Here is a 19,113-nt window from a genome sequence, read left to right on the forward strand (position 1 = left end):
AGGAGCTGCACAAACTCTCTCTCCTTTATAAAGAAGCTACTGTACATTTCCCATCACCAGGGAGACAAACCTCTCATCCTCCTCACAAGCCCATCTGTCCCTACTCAGCTGATACAAGTTTTCCTGACACCTATGTTACAGGGAGAAGAGAGGCCCTGGGTCTTGCAGATACAAAGCCCCCTGGAACTTTTTTCTGGGCTGATGGGCTATTAGATCTAGCAGAAGCCTGTGGTGCACTCATTGTTACAGAGGCTTCAGAAGTCAATACTCCCTGTGAGGACAGAGGACTCTGGTACAAAGGAGCATTTTTACCTTCTAAGCCAATTCCAGCTGTACAGCTGGAGGTTAAACAATTACCTCATTACAGTCACTCACACACACACACACACACAACTGCCTTCTGGTGGAATTCACAGCAACACCATTGCAACTTTAGAATAATATTCATGTTCTAAAAACGTCTGCAACGGAGGCCAAGAAAAACAGCTTTGTGTTCAGAGGAAGCTCTGTGGTCAACATGATGTCATCAGAAAGCGCCAAATTAATTTCCTGTGGTTACATCCTACAGGAAATCCAAGAGGCTCAGCTTTCTCACAAACCCAAGTAGCCATTTGTTGTCAGTAACGGTTAATTATGTACCCAGATGTGTCATAAATTGAAAACTATTGTGAATAGCTTCATTCCCCTGAATTCTAGTGCACAGGGTTTCAATACAAAATGCTCTTGGATCCAGGGCATTAGCTTCAGACAAAATAAAACCCACCCAGCTCAGCTTCTGGGAATTATTTCCATTACTGGTCTAATGTTAATGAAACAGAGCACTCAGCACTCGCTACTCAGGGTCACTTCTCAGATGAGCTAATCTGTGTTCTAGCTCTCTCTCTAGGTTCTGACATGGCCTCCCTCAACATGGTGCCTGAGCCCTTTCCCAATATTGCGAAGTGTAGACATCCGATGTAGTTCTCTCCTCCACCAATCAGCAAGGTCTGGGCTTTGCTTCTGTGTTACACCCTTTTCTTTGTTTTCACAGTGCTCCTGGGGTGAGTCTGTCGGGGCTGATCACTGCGTTGCTCTGGAAGTGTTAAGGGCCCATTTCCAGCACTCAGCCAGCTACAAGACCAGCCATTAGCTCGCTCAGATTCACACCATGGTCTCTGAATAGAACATAAAACCCAGTGAAGGAGCTGTAGTAGACCAAGAGTGAGGCGGTCAGACCTAGTGGTCAGAGCAGGAATCAGGCACCAGGACCCAGAGGTCTGAGCCAGAGACAGAGTTGGGAGCCAAGCAAACGCTCAAAGCTGGAGTCGGTAGCTTGGGGTGGATCTGAACAAAGCAGGAGGGCAGGAACAAGGCAGGAGTCAGGCGAGAAGGCAAGGTCCAATGTAGCAGCAAGCCAGGGATCACCTAGTTGCTTGGATAATATCCTGTGCTTCCTTCTGGCTGAAAGGGTGAGTCTTAGCCAACTGGAGAGGCTGGACATCTCCAATTGGGAGCTTTTTGGGCAACAGCTATGGTGAACTAGGACCCACCAGCCCACACTCCCTGCTTGCTGCTGGGTGGTGGCTGCAGTCTGAGGACTGCCTGGGGGACCCGTGAACCCAGGTTCAAGATTTGCGATCCCTCACATGAGCTCTGCATCAAAGGCCAGGAAATCCAACCTGCCTGGCAGACTCCCGTGTACCTGCTGAATGCAGTGCATACATTTCTAGATAGCAGCCATTGGCTGTGTAACTCCAGATGACACCGAGCTGACTGTCTTAGCAGCCTACCTAACACCTGGAGCACAGGTAGGCTTTGGGCGCCCAGCACTACTAGGCTGGCAGCCTGAGCTCACTCACCAGAGGAACCTTCAGAGACTTCCATCCCCAACCTCCTCTAGCACCCTGTGGCTCCATTAGCATTTACACTACGCCCTAGACTTCCCCTTGCTATCCAGGTGGCAGCTGCTTCCGGCCTCCAACAATCAGTATCACTATCTGCCCATGGTCCTCCTCATACCTTACATCTTCATCAGCTTCTGGGGTCAGCCCTGCAAAGCCCATGGGGCTGCTGAGAAATACCCCAGGAAGAGTTGCAGCTATGTAGATTGCCACTTACAAAGCACAGGGAGTCCTAATCAGCACAGCTATAAAAAGATGATGGGTAACAGCTTCCCAGCCGTGTGTGAACGGAAACAGGGAATCAGAAAGTGATTGGGGAAATTTTCCAGATGGTAAATAATCATGAAATTGTCTGGCAGCTCCCTGCCCCCAATCACAGCTCCTCCACTACCCACTGCAGGGTGCCTTTCCTAACGGCTTACACTTCAGTAAACCTGACAGCCACCTAAAATGGGGCTTCACAACCAAGCACTGGTAAGGTCACTCTTACACCCTCAATTATATCTGGCCCCAAAGACATCCCTTTCCCCCCACTCACACAGACTCAAATCTGACCTCAAACACAATCACTCACACACTCATGTCCCCTCACCTACAATTTGCCTTCAAACATATCCACTCACCCTCAACCTCCCTTCAACTCCCCCCATCCTACCCCCTGTAACCGCTCACTGTAAGTTCCTGAACTATTGGATACAAAATCTTTTGTTCCAGAAAGTACACTAAAATGATGCCTCTGTCCTTACAGTGAACTCACAGAGGTTAGCTCTCGGGACATACACTCCTCAAAGATCCCTTAGCCTGCATACAGTACACTCCTCTGAGCTGGCAGAAGGCCCGGTTTAACACCTGAGAGGCTGTGGGGTAAATACCAAGGAGATTCAAATGAAGTAAATAACAGCCATTAACACCAACACTGCAGCTCACATCTCATTTTATACTTTCCGGATTGCTAAATCAATCATACTTGCTTATTTACATATAACTGTTGAATGCTTTCTCTCCCTCCCTCCTTCTTTGCTTGTTGCTTGTTTTATTAAGTCTGGGAGCTCCTTGGGGTAGGGACTGTCTTGTATTACATGGATGGAAAGCACATAGCACATGGTGCATGCTAATGCACTCCAAATTAATAGTATTAGTAGCAGCTAGAGGCCCCACCCACAGCCAGGGCCCTTTGTGCTACACATAGTAAGAGCAGTCTCTGCCCCACAGAGTCTCCAGTCTAAACTGACAGGACAGACAAAGGGTGGGAGGGGAACAGAGGCAGAGAGAGGTGACATGACTTGCCCAAGGTCAAATAGCATGTTAGAGACAGGCCAAGGTGGGAATAGAACCAAAGTCTCCTGATGCCCAAGCCTATGCACTATCCACTGGACCATGCTGTCTCCATAATAGCATTCATAGACTCGTAGGACTGGCAGGGACTCAAGAGGTCTCTAGTCCCATCCCCTGCACTCTGGGCAGGACTAAGTGTCTTGTTACATGTTAGGTGGACAAGAAGTTACATAGCTTCAAACTTCCCAGAGGGTCAAAGGGGCAGGCATTCTTGGGATCTCAGGGGGACATTCGTGCTTCTTCAGAAAGCCACACAGTGCCAATTCCCAATCCAGTCTATTTAGCAAGGTTCCTACCTCTCTGTCCTTGAGTTTCATGGCGAGCACCAGCTGATGTCTGTGGTTAGTAAGGGCCTCCCGGTAATTTCCTTTGGAGAAGAATGCGGAGCCCAGATTCCCATGAGCTCGGCATTCTCCCATCTGGTCACCTGAGTCACATGCAAACAAAACAAAAGTTAGCTAACGAAGGGTCTTTGAAAGAGTCCAGCCAAGAGAGTGGAACACATCATGCAAAGGATGCTCCACTGGGAGAGCCAGGTTCAGAACAAACCTGGCCACAGACTCAGTACGCGGCCAGAATTCTCCTCTCTTCCCAGTCCTTGAAGAGGGAAGCAGACAATTCTCCAAATTAACCCCCAGACTCCACTTTGATGTCACCTTAGACCCCTCTTTGGCTTAACACCTTGGTAACAGCCTCTCTTTTTTTCCTGTTTACTTTTTGTTGAAGATGTGAGAAATCTGTGTCCACGAAAATGCTGGGCTGGATTGGACAGGCTTGGTCCAGGCACAATGCTGACAAGCACTGGGCCAGCTTTCTCAGCAAACACCCCCCACACACACACACTTCTGCTAACGCCCCCAGTCCTGCCCTGCAGCACACCTGCTATTCCATTTTGGAGTCCTCACATAGCTCGCCCAACTTCTCTAACCACTGATCTTCAGCAGTGATACCCCCAACCCCTGTGGTCCCACACCCTGCAGGCAATGCCCTCCAATCCGGACCTACAGCACTCCTAAGTAATGTACATTCCACCTAGCACGGTAACCTTTACCTAGGGATCTTCCCAGTCAGCCCCTCCATCTCCGCCAACGTCCCTCCCTCCCAACCTGTTCTGCCGCTCGCTAGACCAGTCCTGAACCACTTTGGAGGAGAGACTAACAGCCATGTCAAACTGTGCGACAGTGCTTGGCGATTTCACAGTCAGACCAGTCTCTTGGCTCTGACAAGGGTCTGTGTCAGATATTTCAGAGAAAGCTTTAAGAAACCACAGAAGAGGGAAATTCTATCCCTGCCAAGATTTGATGTTCAATCCTGTCCAGTGTGACTGTGGATGCTCTCAGCCTTTCCTTTTCTGGGTTCTGCTAAGCTCTGTGCTTGAATGATATCTTGTAGCAGTGAGCTTGGCCAGTTAAATATACATTGTGCTAAGTAGCATTTCATTCTACCAATATTAAAGTTGTGACTTTTCAATTTCACTGCATGTCTCTTCTTCTAGTATGGGACAGAGTGAATAACAGTGCCCAATCTACCTCCTCTGCACTGGTTATTGCTCTGCACAATTCGCATGCCCCTTCTTATTTGCCTGCGCTCTAACTAAGCAATCCCAGTTTTTTCAATTTCTCTCCATATGGCAGTTGTTTTAGGCCTCTAATCATTTCTGTCACCCACCTCAGAACCCTGTCTATTTCTGCTTTATCCTTTGAGATAGGAAAACCAGGAACAAACATACCATTTCAGGTGAGGGCATGCCATTGATTTACAGAATGGTTTTAATTGTTATTTTCCATCAAATTCCTGTGAACACTAATATCTTGTTTGCTTTTTCGACTGCCACTGCACAGTGAGCAGTGGTTTCATTGAGTAGCCCACAATGATACCTCAGCCTCTCTCCTGAGTTATTACAACTATTTCAAAATCCTGTGAGGTGCCGTAGGCCTAGTCCACATTACAAACTTTTGCCAGCATGTCTGTTGGGTAGGGATGAGGGAGAAAACCACACCCCTAACTGACACAGCGATGCCAGTAAAAATACCAGTGCAGACCAATGTTCCCTCTAATTGTTTCCATCCCTGTGTGGAGTTCATTTTATGTGCACCAATATCGAGGTAATGTGCATGTGCGCCACCAGTAGAAACAAAAACCCTAGATGGAATGTATATTTTTAAAAAGTTACCATAGGGATAATTACTCCAGCCAGGACAGGTTAGGCATTTTAGGGCTCACTACTCAAACAATTAAATTTAAGAGTAAGAGAAATAAAAATATGAAATGCATAGACCAGTCAAAAGACTAAAACCCAGTACTTTGAAAGAATAAAATTCCAGAGAATATATGTGCACTGCAGGAAGTACCACCACCACCACCAGTATCTATTGGGAGGGGAGTGTGAAAAAGACACTGTGCATGTTTGTGTGTCCGTGCAAGAGAGCGGGTGTGTGCATGTGTGTGAGAGAGAGACCGAGACAGTGTGTGTGAGAGAGAGATAGAGAGAGACACCCACACACAGTGTGTGTATGTGTGTGTGTGCTGGCTTCTGGAGAAGTGTATGAGAGACCACGCATTGTCTCTTTAAGCAGAGTGGCACTCACCAGTCTGTAGGCTCGTTCAGACTGCAGCAGCCACCAGCAGCTCCAACTAACTCCCAAGCCCTGTCTGCCCCTCCCCTGCTCCTCGGAGATGGGGTACATGGGCAAGGGGATACCCTGACATCAGCACCTCCCTTCCCCTTCCTCCTCCTTCCCGCCCCCCCCCACACACACAGCAAGCAGGAGAGTCCCGGGAGCAGCTGGCCATGGGCTCCAAGGCAGAGGGCAGGAGCAGCACGGCCGTGGAGCAGCGGGGGGGGGGGGGGGGGGGCACCTAAACACAAGTCGCCGAATGTGTGCAGCTCTACTTGAGTGACTCTTGTGCGGCTGCACAGCTTAGAGGGAACACTGGTGCAGACCCAGTTATACCAGCAAGATAGTCCTGCTGCCATGACACATCCTTTGTGGGGATGTGGTTTAATTATGCCAAAGCAGAACTTTTGTCAGTATAAGCCGTGTCTCCACTAGGGCACACTGCCAGCATAGCTAGACTGGTTTAACTATGGCACCAAAGCATTTGTACTGTAGACAAGCCCTTAGTAGTTCAGATTATTTGAGCACACCCCTCACTTGAAAAGCCAGTTCACAGACACACGATGCCACAAAGAAATCCCTTGAATGTCCCTTTAGCACATACCCAGGATCCCCATAACTAGAGCGACCAGATGTCCTGATTTTATAGGGACAGTCCCCATTTTTGGGTCTTTTTCCTATATAGGCTCCTATGACCCCCCCACCCCATCCCGATTTTTCACATTTGCTGTCTGGTTACCCGACCCAACTCACACATTCTGTTGCAAATAAGAACGTTGTTTGTGTGGCTCAGCAGCTTCAGCACTAACGATTCATCCCACTGCCATTCCTGTTAATTTGCTCCATTTATAACAATTCAGCACTAAACCAGAGATTGAATGAGTGAAAATGAGATCTCTACCTAATGTCTTGGCTACATCCAAGTCCTGCTGCATGTATCCTGTGCTTTTCTCTGTGTTCCCAAGAGACCAGTAAGCACTGCTCAGAGCAGAGAACACTGATCCCCTCAGCTTCAAGCTGCAAGTGCCGATCTTCAGGGCAGCTTCTAATACAACCACAGAAGCACCATGGTGGCCTGCAGTCAGGAGCTCCTGGCCAACCACTGATACCACCACAAAGGGGCTCTTGTCCAGCTTCATCTTCTGAAGTTGCTGATAGGTTGGCTCGAGTGACTCTAAAATAAGGAAGGGAAGGCAGAATTACTCCACATGCCAAAGGTACACAAGCATCCTGAAGTCAGTCCATTAACACCCATGAGAGGTGAAAGACAAAGTGACACATGCAAATTTTGTAACATGCGGCTATTTTGTAACATGTATTCAATGGCACAACGAGAAATATCAGCTATTTGGGTGTCACAGTCCTGCACTTTGTGACACTCAAGAGCAAGATAGAAGGAAAAAATTAACTGGGAGAAACCCACTGAAAAGGGAAAGCAGCCACTCAGCAACAAGGAACCCATTCAGGTTGGCTTAACTGGCCACAAGAACAAGGAGTACCAGGGTTCCCCTGGACTATAGGTGCTATGCTGAGTGACCAAACTGGACCTAGGCTAGCCACTGCAGCTGGAGTGCAGTTATAACGAATTGTTTTATTAGTCACATGAATCCTGCCATATTAATAAAATTAATTAAAATAAAATTAATAAAACATGTGTTTTATTAGTCACATGAATCCTGTCCCTTAAAGGACAATAATAAGGCTGGGGTTTAAAATCTGCAGCTCTCTTCTCTAGGCAACGATACAGTGTTAAAATGTAATTTTTAAAAATTAGGATGGTTGCACTTCTTGACAAGGCTGCTCTCGCCTGAATCAACATAACTATGGCAACCTGAGAAAGCCATTTGTGCCCTACTTTCATTATTTCTGCCTACAATTATTAACTGTATGTACAGCAAGTAGAGAGCATTTTAACAGCCCTCTGAGCAGAGGAACAGGCTGTCTATGTTGTATATTACGAGTGACATTCCGGTCAGGGATGGGATTAAATACAGCCAGAAGATGATGATCTCTTCTGGTACTGCAGTTGCTGTTTAATACAGGATCCTGTCTCTGACAGTGGACAGTGGCAGATGATGCAGAGGAAGCCATAAGCATATACAGATTAACTGTTGTTTATACAGTGCTGTTGATGTGCAAGGCACTGTACAAACAAGTACAAAGACAGACCCTGCCATCAGGAGTTTACAGTTCGAGGGCTTGTCTTCGCGTGCATGTGAAGATGCTACAATGCCAACAGGAGAATATCTCCTGTCAGCGTAGTGAATCCACCTCCCTACCAATGCAGCGCTGTCCGCCATGGCAGGAGACGCTTCCCCCGTCGACACAGCACTGTCTGCACGGGGGGGTTAGATCGGTATAACTGCGTTGCTCAGGGGTGTGGATTTTTCACAACCCTGAGCGACGTAGTTATACCGATATAGGTCTGTAGTGTAGACTTGGCTTTAATTAGAAAATGTAACACACCATGTGGGGTAGGGGTTCAGGGAGGAAAGACAATAGAAAAGGAAGTGAAGACTGCTCCTGGAAAAAAGAGCTAAGAGTGAGCATGTCACGTGAGCTGTTCCACGTGTAATCTAACACTACAATCAGATGGGGGAACAGCATAGCCTGTCCTGGGTCTGTGGTGGAAAGTTGCCATGAAGCACTATGCAGACAGAACCATTACACTGTGAAGGCAGTGCTGGAACCAGGGCTTTCCCAGCAGAGATCACCTGTCCAAGGTGTGCCACCCACTGAGGGAGGAGAATGGTATTATTGTAGGAGGAGAGGTTTGGCCTCAGCGATCTGTACTGCAAACTTAAGCTCCACATCCCCCGTAGTGAGCCAAGCTAAAGAGATTTAACTTTTAATCTTTCCTCAGAAGTCACTCAATGCTTCCAGCTCCTTTGCTCTTTGTTGCTCTTCTCTGAACTCTGAAGGAAAGAAATCCTAGCAATTACTATCCCTGTAAGTCTGACTGTAACTCCCATTTATCGTACAATAATGGAATTACCTATGAAAGGAGAAAACTGTAACTCTGTAGGGGTAACAGCACCATGACCAATATACAGTGCTGTGGAGTTACAAGAACACATTATGTCACCCAAACTACATCGCCTTTCGGTGACCAAATTATCAGAGTGGATGAAGGGAGTGAAGTAAATGTTACCTCTGTGGATATCCCAGGTCACAAGATCTTATCTGAAAAACTAGCTCAAAGCAGCTTATATATAAGTCGGTTTACATGGACTGAACAACTGCTGGAGGAATATAACCAATAAATAATAATAAAGGCATTGTACGAAGTTTGAGGGACATGTCCAGAAGGATACAGAAAGGATCTTAAAGTTAAAGAAGTATGGGCTGGATGAATGCACTATAAGGTGGGTAGAAAGTTGGCTAGATTGTCGGGCTCAACAGGTAGTGATCAATGGCTCCATGTCTAGTTGGCAGCCGGTGTCAAGTGGAGTGCCCCAGGGTTTGGTTTTGTTCAATATCTTCATAAATGATCTGGAGGATGGTGTGGATTGCACTCTCAGCAAATTTGCGGATGATACTAAACTGGGAGGAGTGGAAGATACCCTGGAGGGCAGGGATAGGATACAGAGGGACCTGGACAAATTGGAGGATTGGGTCAAAAGAAATCTGATGAGGTTCAATAAGGATAAGTGCAGGGTCCTGCACTTAGGACGGAAGAACCCAATGCACAGCTACAGACTAGGGACCGAATGGCTAGGCAGCAGTTCTGCAGAAAAGGACCTAGGGGTGACAGTAGACGAGAAGCTGGATATGAGTCAACAGTGTGCCCTTGTTGCCAAGAAGGCCAATGGCATTTTGGGATGTATAAGTAGGGGCATAGCGAGCAGATCAAGGGACGTGATCTTCCCCCATCTATTCGACATTGGTGAGGCCTCATCTGGAGTACTGTGTCCAGTTTTGGGCCCCACACTACAAGAAGGATGTGGATAAATTGGAGAGAGTCCAGCGAAGGGCAACAAAAATGATTAGGGGTCTAGAACACATGACTTATGAGTAGAGGCTGAGGGAACTGGGATTGTTTAGTCTGCAGAAGAGAAGACTAATCTTCTCTAATCTTGGGGTAATCGGCACTTTGGTTATTTATTACCACAGGAACAATGACAAAAATAGAGGTGTCTCTCTGCAGGTCTACCGGTATTTATTTCCCTCTCCACCAACCCACTGTGGTTATTTGTCTCTCTCAAAGGTAAACTCTGTGGGATAGGGACCATACTCTGGTATGTATCTGTACCGTGCCCAGCACAAATGGGGTCACATCCTGAGTGGGGCTTCTGAACATTAGCATTACAATAATTAATACTAATGAGGCAAAAATAGTCAGTGGAAGGGAGACACAGGGAGAGCAGTAATGCTGAGAGACCTAGAGATCAGACTGGACAGCAACAAAGACATGAAATTGCAATACAATAAGACAGCAAGAAAGGCCGTCGCAGCTTTGGGCTGCTGACACAGAAGAATCACGTCCTGGGGCAGGGAGGGGATAGTCTCTCTGCAGTGTGATTGCTCCTAGAATATGGTATGTGCTCCTTTCCAGGCACTTCAACACCACAATGATATTTACAGGTTGGAGGCAGTTCACAAAAGAGCTACCAAATGATGAAGAACTGTAGAGTCTCCTAACTCTGAGGCATGTATAGGCACTGCAGCCTGGTGAGAGAATCATAGAATATCAGAGTTTGAAGGGACCTCAGGAGGTCATTTAGTCCAACCCCCTGCTCAAAGCAGGACCGATCCCCAACTGAATCATCCCAGCCAAGGCTTTGTCAAGCCTGACCTTAAAAATATCTCAGGAAGGAGATTCTACCACCTCCCTAGGTAACGCATTCCAGTGTTTCACCACCCTCCGAGTGAAAAAGATTTTCCTAATATCCAACCTAAACCTTCCCCACTGCAACTTGAGACCATTACTCCTCATTCTGTCATATGCTACCACTGAGAACACTCTAGATCCATCCTCTTTGGAACCCCCTTTCAGGTAGTTGAAAGCAGCTATCAAATCCCCCCTCATTTTTCTCTTCTGCAGACTAAACAATCCCAGTTCCCTCAGCCTCTCCTCATAAATCATGTGTTCCAGACCCCTAATAATTTTTGTTGCCCTCTGCTGGACTCTTTCCAATTTTTCCACATCCTTCTTGTAGTGTGGGGCCCAAAACTGGACACAGTACTCCAGATGAGGCCTCACCAATGTCGAATAGAGGGGAACGATCACATCCCTCGATCTGCTGGCAATGCCCCTACGTATACACCCCAAAATGCCATTGGCCTTCTTGGCAACAAGGGCACACTGTTGACTCATATCCAGCTTCTCGTCCCCAGTAACCCCTAGGTCCTTTTCTGCAGAACTGATGCCGAGCCATTCGGTCTCTAGTCTGTAGCGGTGCATGGGATTCTTCTGTCCTAAGTGCAGGACTCTGCACTTGTCCTTGTTGAACCTCATCAGATTTCTTTTTGCCCAATCCTCCAATTTGTCTAGGGCCCTCTGTATCCTATCCCTACCCTCCAGCGTATCTACCTCTCCTCCCACTTTAGTGTCATCTGCAAACTTGCTGAGGGTGCAATCCACACCATCCTCCAGATCATTTATGAAGATATTGAACAAAACCGGCCCCAGGACCGACCCTTGGGGGACTCCACTCGATACCGGCTGCCAACTAGACATGGAGCCATTGATCACTACCCGTTGAGCCTGACGATCTAGCCAGCTTTCTATCCACCTTATAGTCCATTCATCCAGCCCATGCTATTTTAATTTGCTGGCAAGAATATTGTGAGAGACCGTGTCAAAAGCTTTGCTAAAGTCAAGGAACAACACGTCCACTGCTTTCCCCTCATCCACAGAGCCAGTTATCTCGTCATAGAAGGCAATTAGATTAGTCAGGCATGACTTGCCCTTGGTGAATCCATGCTGACTGTTCCTGATCACTTTCCTCTCCTCTACGTGCTTCAGAATTGATTCCTTGAGGACCTGCTCCATGATTTTTCCAGGGACTGAGGTGAGGCTGACTGGCCTGTAGTTCCCAGGATCCTCCTTCTTCTCTTTTTTAAAGATGGGCACTACATTAGCCTTTTTCCAGTCGTCCGGGACTTCCCACAATCGCCATGCGTTTTCAAAGATAATGTCCAATGGCTCTGCAATCACATCCGCCAACTCCTTTAGCACTCTCAGATGCAGCGCATCCGGCCCCATGGACTTGTGATCGTCCAGCTTTTCTAAATAGTCCTGAACCACTTCTTTCTCCACAGAGGGCTGGTCACCTCCTCCCCATGCTGTGCTGCCCAGTGCAGCAGTCTGGGAGCTGACCTTGTTCGTGAAGATAGAGGCAAAAAAAGCATTGAGTACATTAGCTTTTTCCACATCCTCTGTCACTAGGTTGCCTCCCTCATTCAGTAAGGGGCCCACACTTTCCTTGACTTTCTTCTTGTTGCTAACATACCTGAAGAAACCCTTCTTGTTACTCTTAACATCTCTTGCTAGCTGCAACTCCAGGTGTGATTTGGCCTTCCTGATTTCACTCCTGCATCCCCGAGCAATATTTTTATAGTCTTTCCTGGTCATTTGTCCAATCTTCCACTTCTTGTAAGCTTCTTTTTTGTGTTCAAGATCAGCAAGGATTTCACTATTAAGCCAAGCTGGTCGCCTGCCATAATTACTATTCTTTCTACACATCGGGATGGTTTGTACCTGTAACCTCAGTAGGGATTCTTTAAAATACAGCCAGCTCTCCTGGACTCCTTTCCCCCTCATGTTATTCTCCCAGGGGATCTTGCCCATCAGTTCCCTGAGGGAGTCCAAGTCTGCTTTTCTGAAGTCCAGGGTCCGCATTCTGCTGCTCTCCTTTCTTCCCTGTGTCAGGATCCTGAACTCGACCATCTCATAGTAACTGCCTCCCAGGTTCCCATCCACTTTTGCTTCCCCTGCTAATTCTTCCCGGTTTGTGAGCAGCAGGTCAAGAAGAGCTCTGCCCCTAGTTGGTTCCTCCAGCACTTGCACCAGGAAATTGTCCCCTACATTTTCCAAAAACTTCCTGGATTGTCTGTGCACCACTGTATTGCTCTCCCAGGAGATATCAGGGTGACTGAAGTCTCCCATGAGAACTAGGGCCTGCGATCTAGTAACTTCTGTGAGTTGCCGGAAGAAAGGCTCGTCCACCTCATCCCCCTGGTCTGGTGGTCTATAGCAGACTCCCACCACGATATCACCATACGGACAGAAGGAGCTCATGGATAATACCGAGGCATGCAGCAGATTGTCTCACCTATCAAAACAAATTACTACAAAGCAAGAAGGATGAACCTGATGTCATATTTTGGCAATATTTTAGGCAGCAGCAACACCACAGGATGGCATAGGTGAAATTATCCTCATAAGGTATTTGCTACATAGAAAAAACTCCAAATTAATTCATTTTGGAAAACTATAAGAAAACACTGTGAAAGGGAAACTGCAATATTCTTTTCATATTTCAGCTCTGGTTGGCCCTAAGTTCCAAAGCTCCCAGTAGCGTCTGCTGAGAGTCAGAGCTGATCCGCTCCATGCTCCCCACTGGGAAATGGCATTAGACCACTCGAGCAAAGTGCTTGCGACAAAACTGATTAGAAACAGTTCAGTGAGGGAGTTCCCCTTCAAGAGAGTGAAATCCCCACCCCTGGAAGTGGAGATGTTATATACAGGGGAGGCAAGACACCACGGGCGCTGAAAGCATCACATGCGCCAAGCCATTTCCATACTTGTCAAGGACAAAAGTGAATTAGCAGCCTGGTCATCTGCCTCTTCTGGGGCTTTTTGTTCTGAGAGACGTGAAAAATAAACAAAAGCTTCTGCGGAGCCCTGCTGGCTACCACAAGCCTTGGATTTCAAAAAGCTGTTTACCTAAGTGCCAGAACTCTTGTAGAGCTCAAGGGGCACACAGGCACCACGGTATTGTGGGATCACACTGGGAGGGTCAACAGAGCCAGTGCTGCGGCAAAGCCTGCGTTTCCAGTCTGCCCTTGCACTGAAACAGTTTCAGGAAGGCTGTGATCTGCTGCAGTTGTACTACGAATACTTGTGAAACATTAGCACGCTTGTCTGTGGAAAAGAAGAAATTCACAAGGTATAAGGTGTTTGACCTCTAGTAGATGGGAATGCATGTGTTCCCCTGACTGGAGAATACCAGTTCTGGGTGGCCAGCTCAGCCTTTTCAGAGATGTTAGCCATACATTAACTTCCAAGTAGCACAGCTGGACTTCACAGAACACAAGAACTGCTGTTCTCGATCAGGCCACACCTATTCCAGTATCCCTGCCTCATCAGACAAGGCCAAAGCCCCTCTTTCCAACATCCCCACCACCCTGCCCCACTGAATCAGACAAGAGGCTCATCTAGTTTGGTTTCCCCTCTGAGAGGGCGCAGAAGCAGGTGACCCAATGGAAGATGTAAAACGCCTATAATCTGCCCCTCATCACTTACGTAGGTTTCCTCCTGCCTCAAGTGCTGACTCAGCATCAGTTTCCAACTGAAATCAGCTTCCTACCTTTCTCGGAAATGCTGATCCTTTAGCACTGCTGTCCACTCATGCTTGCAGCCAGCCTAACTGCAGTGCCTTGGACACCGATCGTTTTGCTTACCTCGCATGGGAGATTTCATGGCGGCTTCCACCATCCCAACAAGAAGCTGCAGACTCTTGGGATCCTGAGCCAGCCCAGATGCAAATGCTGCCAGTGCGTCTGCATGGCGTCCAAGGTACTGAAGGGCAACACCCTGTCGGAAGTACGCCTGCAAGCCCAAAAGAAAGAGGTGAGTTATTGAACTGATGTGATCCCAGAGCCCAAACATACATGATCAGGGAGCTAGTGCTGGGGAATATAGGGGCTGCAAGAACATGCTCAGGTTTCCCTAAAGTATTTTCAGGTCAGGACAATATTGGCAATTCTAAAGCTGTAGTTTGGTTCCCGAATCCCCACAGAGCTGAGGAAAGGCTCACTCAGCCCATATTGACAATTCTCACATGCTGCTCTGGAGTCTAAAGCCAAAGTTACAATAATTTAAAATAAAGGTTTTCCTTCAGAATTGGCTCCCCCTCCTCCCCAAATGGCTGCTTATTTTTTTTTAATCGCCTGGCTCGCAAAGCTTGTGAGTGGAGATCCTCATCTCTCACTCCTGCCAACAAGACCTGAGCTTCACCACCCAACAAGAACTTTGTATTAACAGAAACCAAAAATCTCCAAGATACAATTGCAATAAAATCACTGCCCAGAGCATCCGATCAGAAACCTCACCTTCCCTCTGTATGCATGTACAGCCTACCTCTTCCACCATCCAAGCTCAGTAGAGTTCAGGAGGCTCTGTGTTCACCCTGTGTTCACTTCCCTTGCCTCCATCACCACCAGTGACATGTCAGCTCTCATCGTTAATTATATTTTGCAATTTTCATTCATCAATGATCAGAGAATGATTCTGTATTCAGATTCATTGAGTAACTGACTCTGGAATTCACCCTCCTACTCCTCACCCAGCCTGGTAGCACTGGAGTCTGCTGACCTTCTGGGTGAACTACAGTGACTACAAAAACAACAAGGAGTCCGGCGGCACCTTAAAGACTAACAGATTTATTTGGGCATAAGCTTCTGTGGGTAAAAAACCCACTTCCCCATTGTTTTTGTGGACACAGACTAATATGGCTACCCCTCTGATACAGTGACTACTGCATTATGCAGATGTTTGGTAGAAGTGGGTTGAGCAGGCAGCAGAGAGCTGTATCTGACTGCACTTAGAATCCTAACTCTGACAGGCACTTCCCCCCGCTGAATACAGACACTCTTCATTTTTAATATAGACATGTTTATAGACATTTTGCTTTACTTTTTCCATTTCACATTTTCTGCAAGTCTCCCCAGAGGCTACCACAGAAGAGTCGCAGCAAACACACCTCTGTCTCACTGACATCCAAGGGAAGATGCAATGCTTTTAAAATAAATCCAACACCTCGTCACCACTCATTTGCAATCCCAAACCAACAACTGCATCAATGTGCAACTGCAAATAGTTCCCACTGGCAATTCCAGGTTCTGAACGTTCCCAGCCAGAGGTACTAAGATCACAGACACACACAGCAGCAGGAGAAACCTGCCTTAACAAAGGGGTAGCAATGTCAGTGCCTCTCCCAGAGAAAACATGAAGTTCTGTGCTTGGGAGCTGGTGGGTATGGGAACAAAGACTCTACTGTCTAACATTCACTTATAAAATGAAAGCATATTTGTAACATTTATGTCTGCACACTGATTGCGTTAATAATTCAGGAGCTTCAACTAGTTTTTACAAAAGCTTTGCTGTTCATGGATAACCCTTTATTGTGCTCTCCAGTAAAAATCTCCTTGCTGCAAGCTCTGCCACATTCACTGTACTACCGAGTGTCTGGAGGGAGTTAAGCAAAGCAAGCACAGTTATAGTAAAAGAAAACTCTCTTAAAAAGACTACAACTGCTGTAAGAACAGGATGGTGCCCTGTCAGCTCCATTCTTGTCTTTGGCTCTCGAGGGCCTTCAGCCGCAGGCTCTCCCTGCACTCGTGGGCAGACCCCAGCTGTTTTTCCTTCCCATTTGTAATAGAAACTAATCCTGTATTCAAGGTACATTAAGTAGACACATGTGGAAGTCTTTTTTACTTAAACTGGATAAATCTGCAATTAATATCCAAAACGGACTTTTCATTAGGGCTTTCATACTCCTTCAGAACCCAGCCAACGGAAGTAAAGATTAAGAAAAATCAAAAATGACATGGGAAATTTATAGACATAAATATTTAATCTCTTTTCCATTAGCAAGCATTGATTGGTTCTATAATTTTAAATGAATTAAATGGAGGCAAAATTCATTTAATTAACCTTTAGTACAAATGTGTTCTTATTGAACCAAACAGGCAACTGTACTGGAAACCCAGTTCCGTGTTAATTAGATTACAGGCATGATGATTTAAATCAAAGAGAAACCCCAGGAACAAGGAGTGTGTGGCGTGCAGTGGCTACCGACTGTGTGGTCTCAGAACACTGTCTTCTGAAGCATGATGCACACTTTGGGGTCTCTGTTTCCCACACTCTCATTTAGGCTTGGTCTACACCTAAAAATTAAGTTGACATGGTTATGTGCCCATCTTTAAAAAAAGGGGAAAAGGAGAATCTGGGGAACTACAGACCGGTGAGTCTCACCTCAGTCCCTGGAAAAATCATGGAGCAGGTCCTCAAGGAATCCATTTTGAAGCACTTGGAGGAGAGGAAAGTGATCAAGAACAGTCAACATGGATTCACCTAGGGCAAGTCATGCCTGACCAACCTGATTGCCCTCTATGATGAGATAATTGGCTCTGTGGACGTGATATATCTTGACTTTAGCAAAGCTTTTGATACGGTCTTCCACAGTATTCTTGCCAGCAAGTTAAAGTAGTATGGATTGGATGAATAGACTATAAGGTGGATAGAAAGCTGACTAGATCACTGGGCTCACTGGGTAGTGATCAACAGCTTGATGTCTAGTTGGCAGCCAGTATCAAGCAGAGTGCCCCTGAGGTTGGTCCTGGGGCCGTTTTTTTCCCAACATCTTCATTAATAATCTGGATGATGGGATGGATTGCACCCTCAGCAAGTTCGCAGATGACACTAAACTGCGGGGAGAGGTAGATATGCTGGAGGGTAGGGATAGGTTCCAGAGTGACCTAGACAAATTGGAGGATTGGGCCAAAAGAAATCTGATGAGGTTCAACAAGGACAATTGCAGAGTTCTGCACTTAGGAAGGAAGAATCCCATGCACCGCTACAGGCTGGGGACCAACTGGTTAAGCAGCAGTTCTGCAGAAAAGGACCTGGGGATTACAGTGGACGAGAAGCTGGATACGAGTCAGCAGTGTGCTCTTGTCGCCAAGAAGGACAACAGCATATTGGGCTGTATGAGTAGGAGCATTGCCAGCAGATCAAGGGAAGTGATTATTCCCCTCTATTCGGCACTGGTGAGGCCACACCTGGAGTACTGTGTCCAGTAGGGCAACGAAAATGATTAGGGGGCTGGGGAACATGACTTACAAGGAGAGGCTGAGGGAACTAGGCTTATTTAGTCTGCAGAGGAGAAGAGTGAGGGGGGATTTGATAGCCGTCTTCAACTACGTGAAGGGGGGTTCCAATGAGGATGGAGCTCTGGATGGTCTCAAGTTGCAGTGGGGGAAGTCTAGGCTGGATATTAGGAAAAACTATTTCACTAGGAGGGTGGTGAAGCACTGGAATGGGTTACCTAGGGAGGTGGTGGAATCTCCATCCTTAGAGGTTATTAAGGCCCTGCTTGACAAAGCCCTGGCTGGGATGATTTAGTTGGGGTTGGTCCTGTTTTGAGCAGGGCGTTGGACTAGATGACCTCCGGAGGTCTCTTCTACGATTCTATGTTAGTCAAGGGTGAGGGAAAAAACACACCTCTAACCAACACTGCTATGCTGACCTAATCCGCAGCACAGATGCATTTATGTTGACAGCAGAATGCTTCTGTTGATGTAGCTACTGTTGTTCAGGGAGGTGGTGTTCCTACACCAACGGAAAAACCTGTTATGTCACTGTAGGCTGCATCTACACTATGGCGTTATACCAGCATAGTGTGGACACAGCCTCAGTTTCCCTTCTGTACAGCTTGATGACAGAAAGACCATGCAAGAGTTTACACCTGGGCAGTTTGGCTCTGAAGGGACACAGTAGCCAGACACACCTTGTAATCCAGTGTGGCTGTGTTACACCAACTGGACTGTGACCTTGCTGCATGAGTGAAGGGAGCAAGAAAATGGCTTCTGTTTACACAGAAACCCTATCAGCAGGGGCGGGAGAAGCCATGCAAGGGAAGGGCAGATTGTTTAACGGAGGTTAGCAGAATAGTATGGTTAGACAGCTGGCCTGGGGACTCTTGTCCACTGAAGTGTTTGTAGTGTGCATGGGCTGAGGAACCCAGTAATAGGTTGGGGAACAGAGTGCTGTGTGTGTTTGATAAAGAACGAGCCTGCCAGCCCAGGTCTGAATAGAATCACTTGACTCGTACTGAATTGTGAGTCTGAATCCTATTGCTGTATCCACCCTCAGGACAATGGACTCAGTAAATGCTTGCACATGCCCTAGCAAACACGCTGCCTGCCATAGCACTACAGCTAAATCAGGCCTCATCGACCCCCAGGCATTCCACCTCTGCCCCACTTCTTGTTTACCATGATTTGACACCTGGAAGGGAACCAGATGGTGCAGGATGCATGGGATCTCACAC

General features: G+C 47.0%; 1 protein-coding gene across 2 annotated transcripts in view; it reads right to left on the bottom strand.

The window, feature by feature from the left end:
• The window catches only part of TTC28 (tetratricopeptide repeat domain 28), a 510,505-nt gene that overhangs the window by 179,929 nt on the left and 311,463 nt on the right, over positions 1 to 19,113 (bottom strand). For both annotated transcript variants that reach the window (XM_073313673.1, XM_073313672.1), the window contains exons 3-5: positions 14,462 to 14,609; positions 6,735 to 7,007; positions 3,512 to 3,642 (exon numbers count right to left, since the gene is read on the bottom strand). In XM_073313673.1, coding sequence (XP_073169774.1) covers positions 3,512 to 3,642; positions 6,735 to 7,007; positions 14,462 to 14,609 — 552 coding nt within the window. The remainder of the gene's footprint in view (positions 1 to 3,511; positions 3,643 to 6,734; positions 7,008 to 14,461; positions 14,610 to 19,113) is intronic.

This window comes from Lepidochelys kempii, chromosome 15 (assembly GCF_965140265.1).
Source record: "Lepidochelys kempii isolate rLepKem1 chromosome 15, rLepKem1.hap2, whole genome shotgun sequence".
NCBI classification, from domain to species: domain Eukaryota; kingdom Metazoa; phylum Chordata; order Testudines; family Cheloniidae; genus Lepidochelys; species Lepidochelys kempii.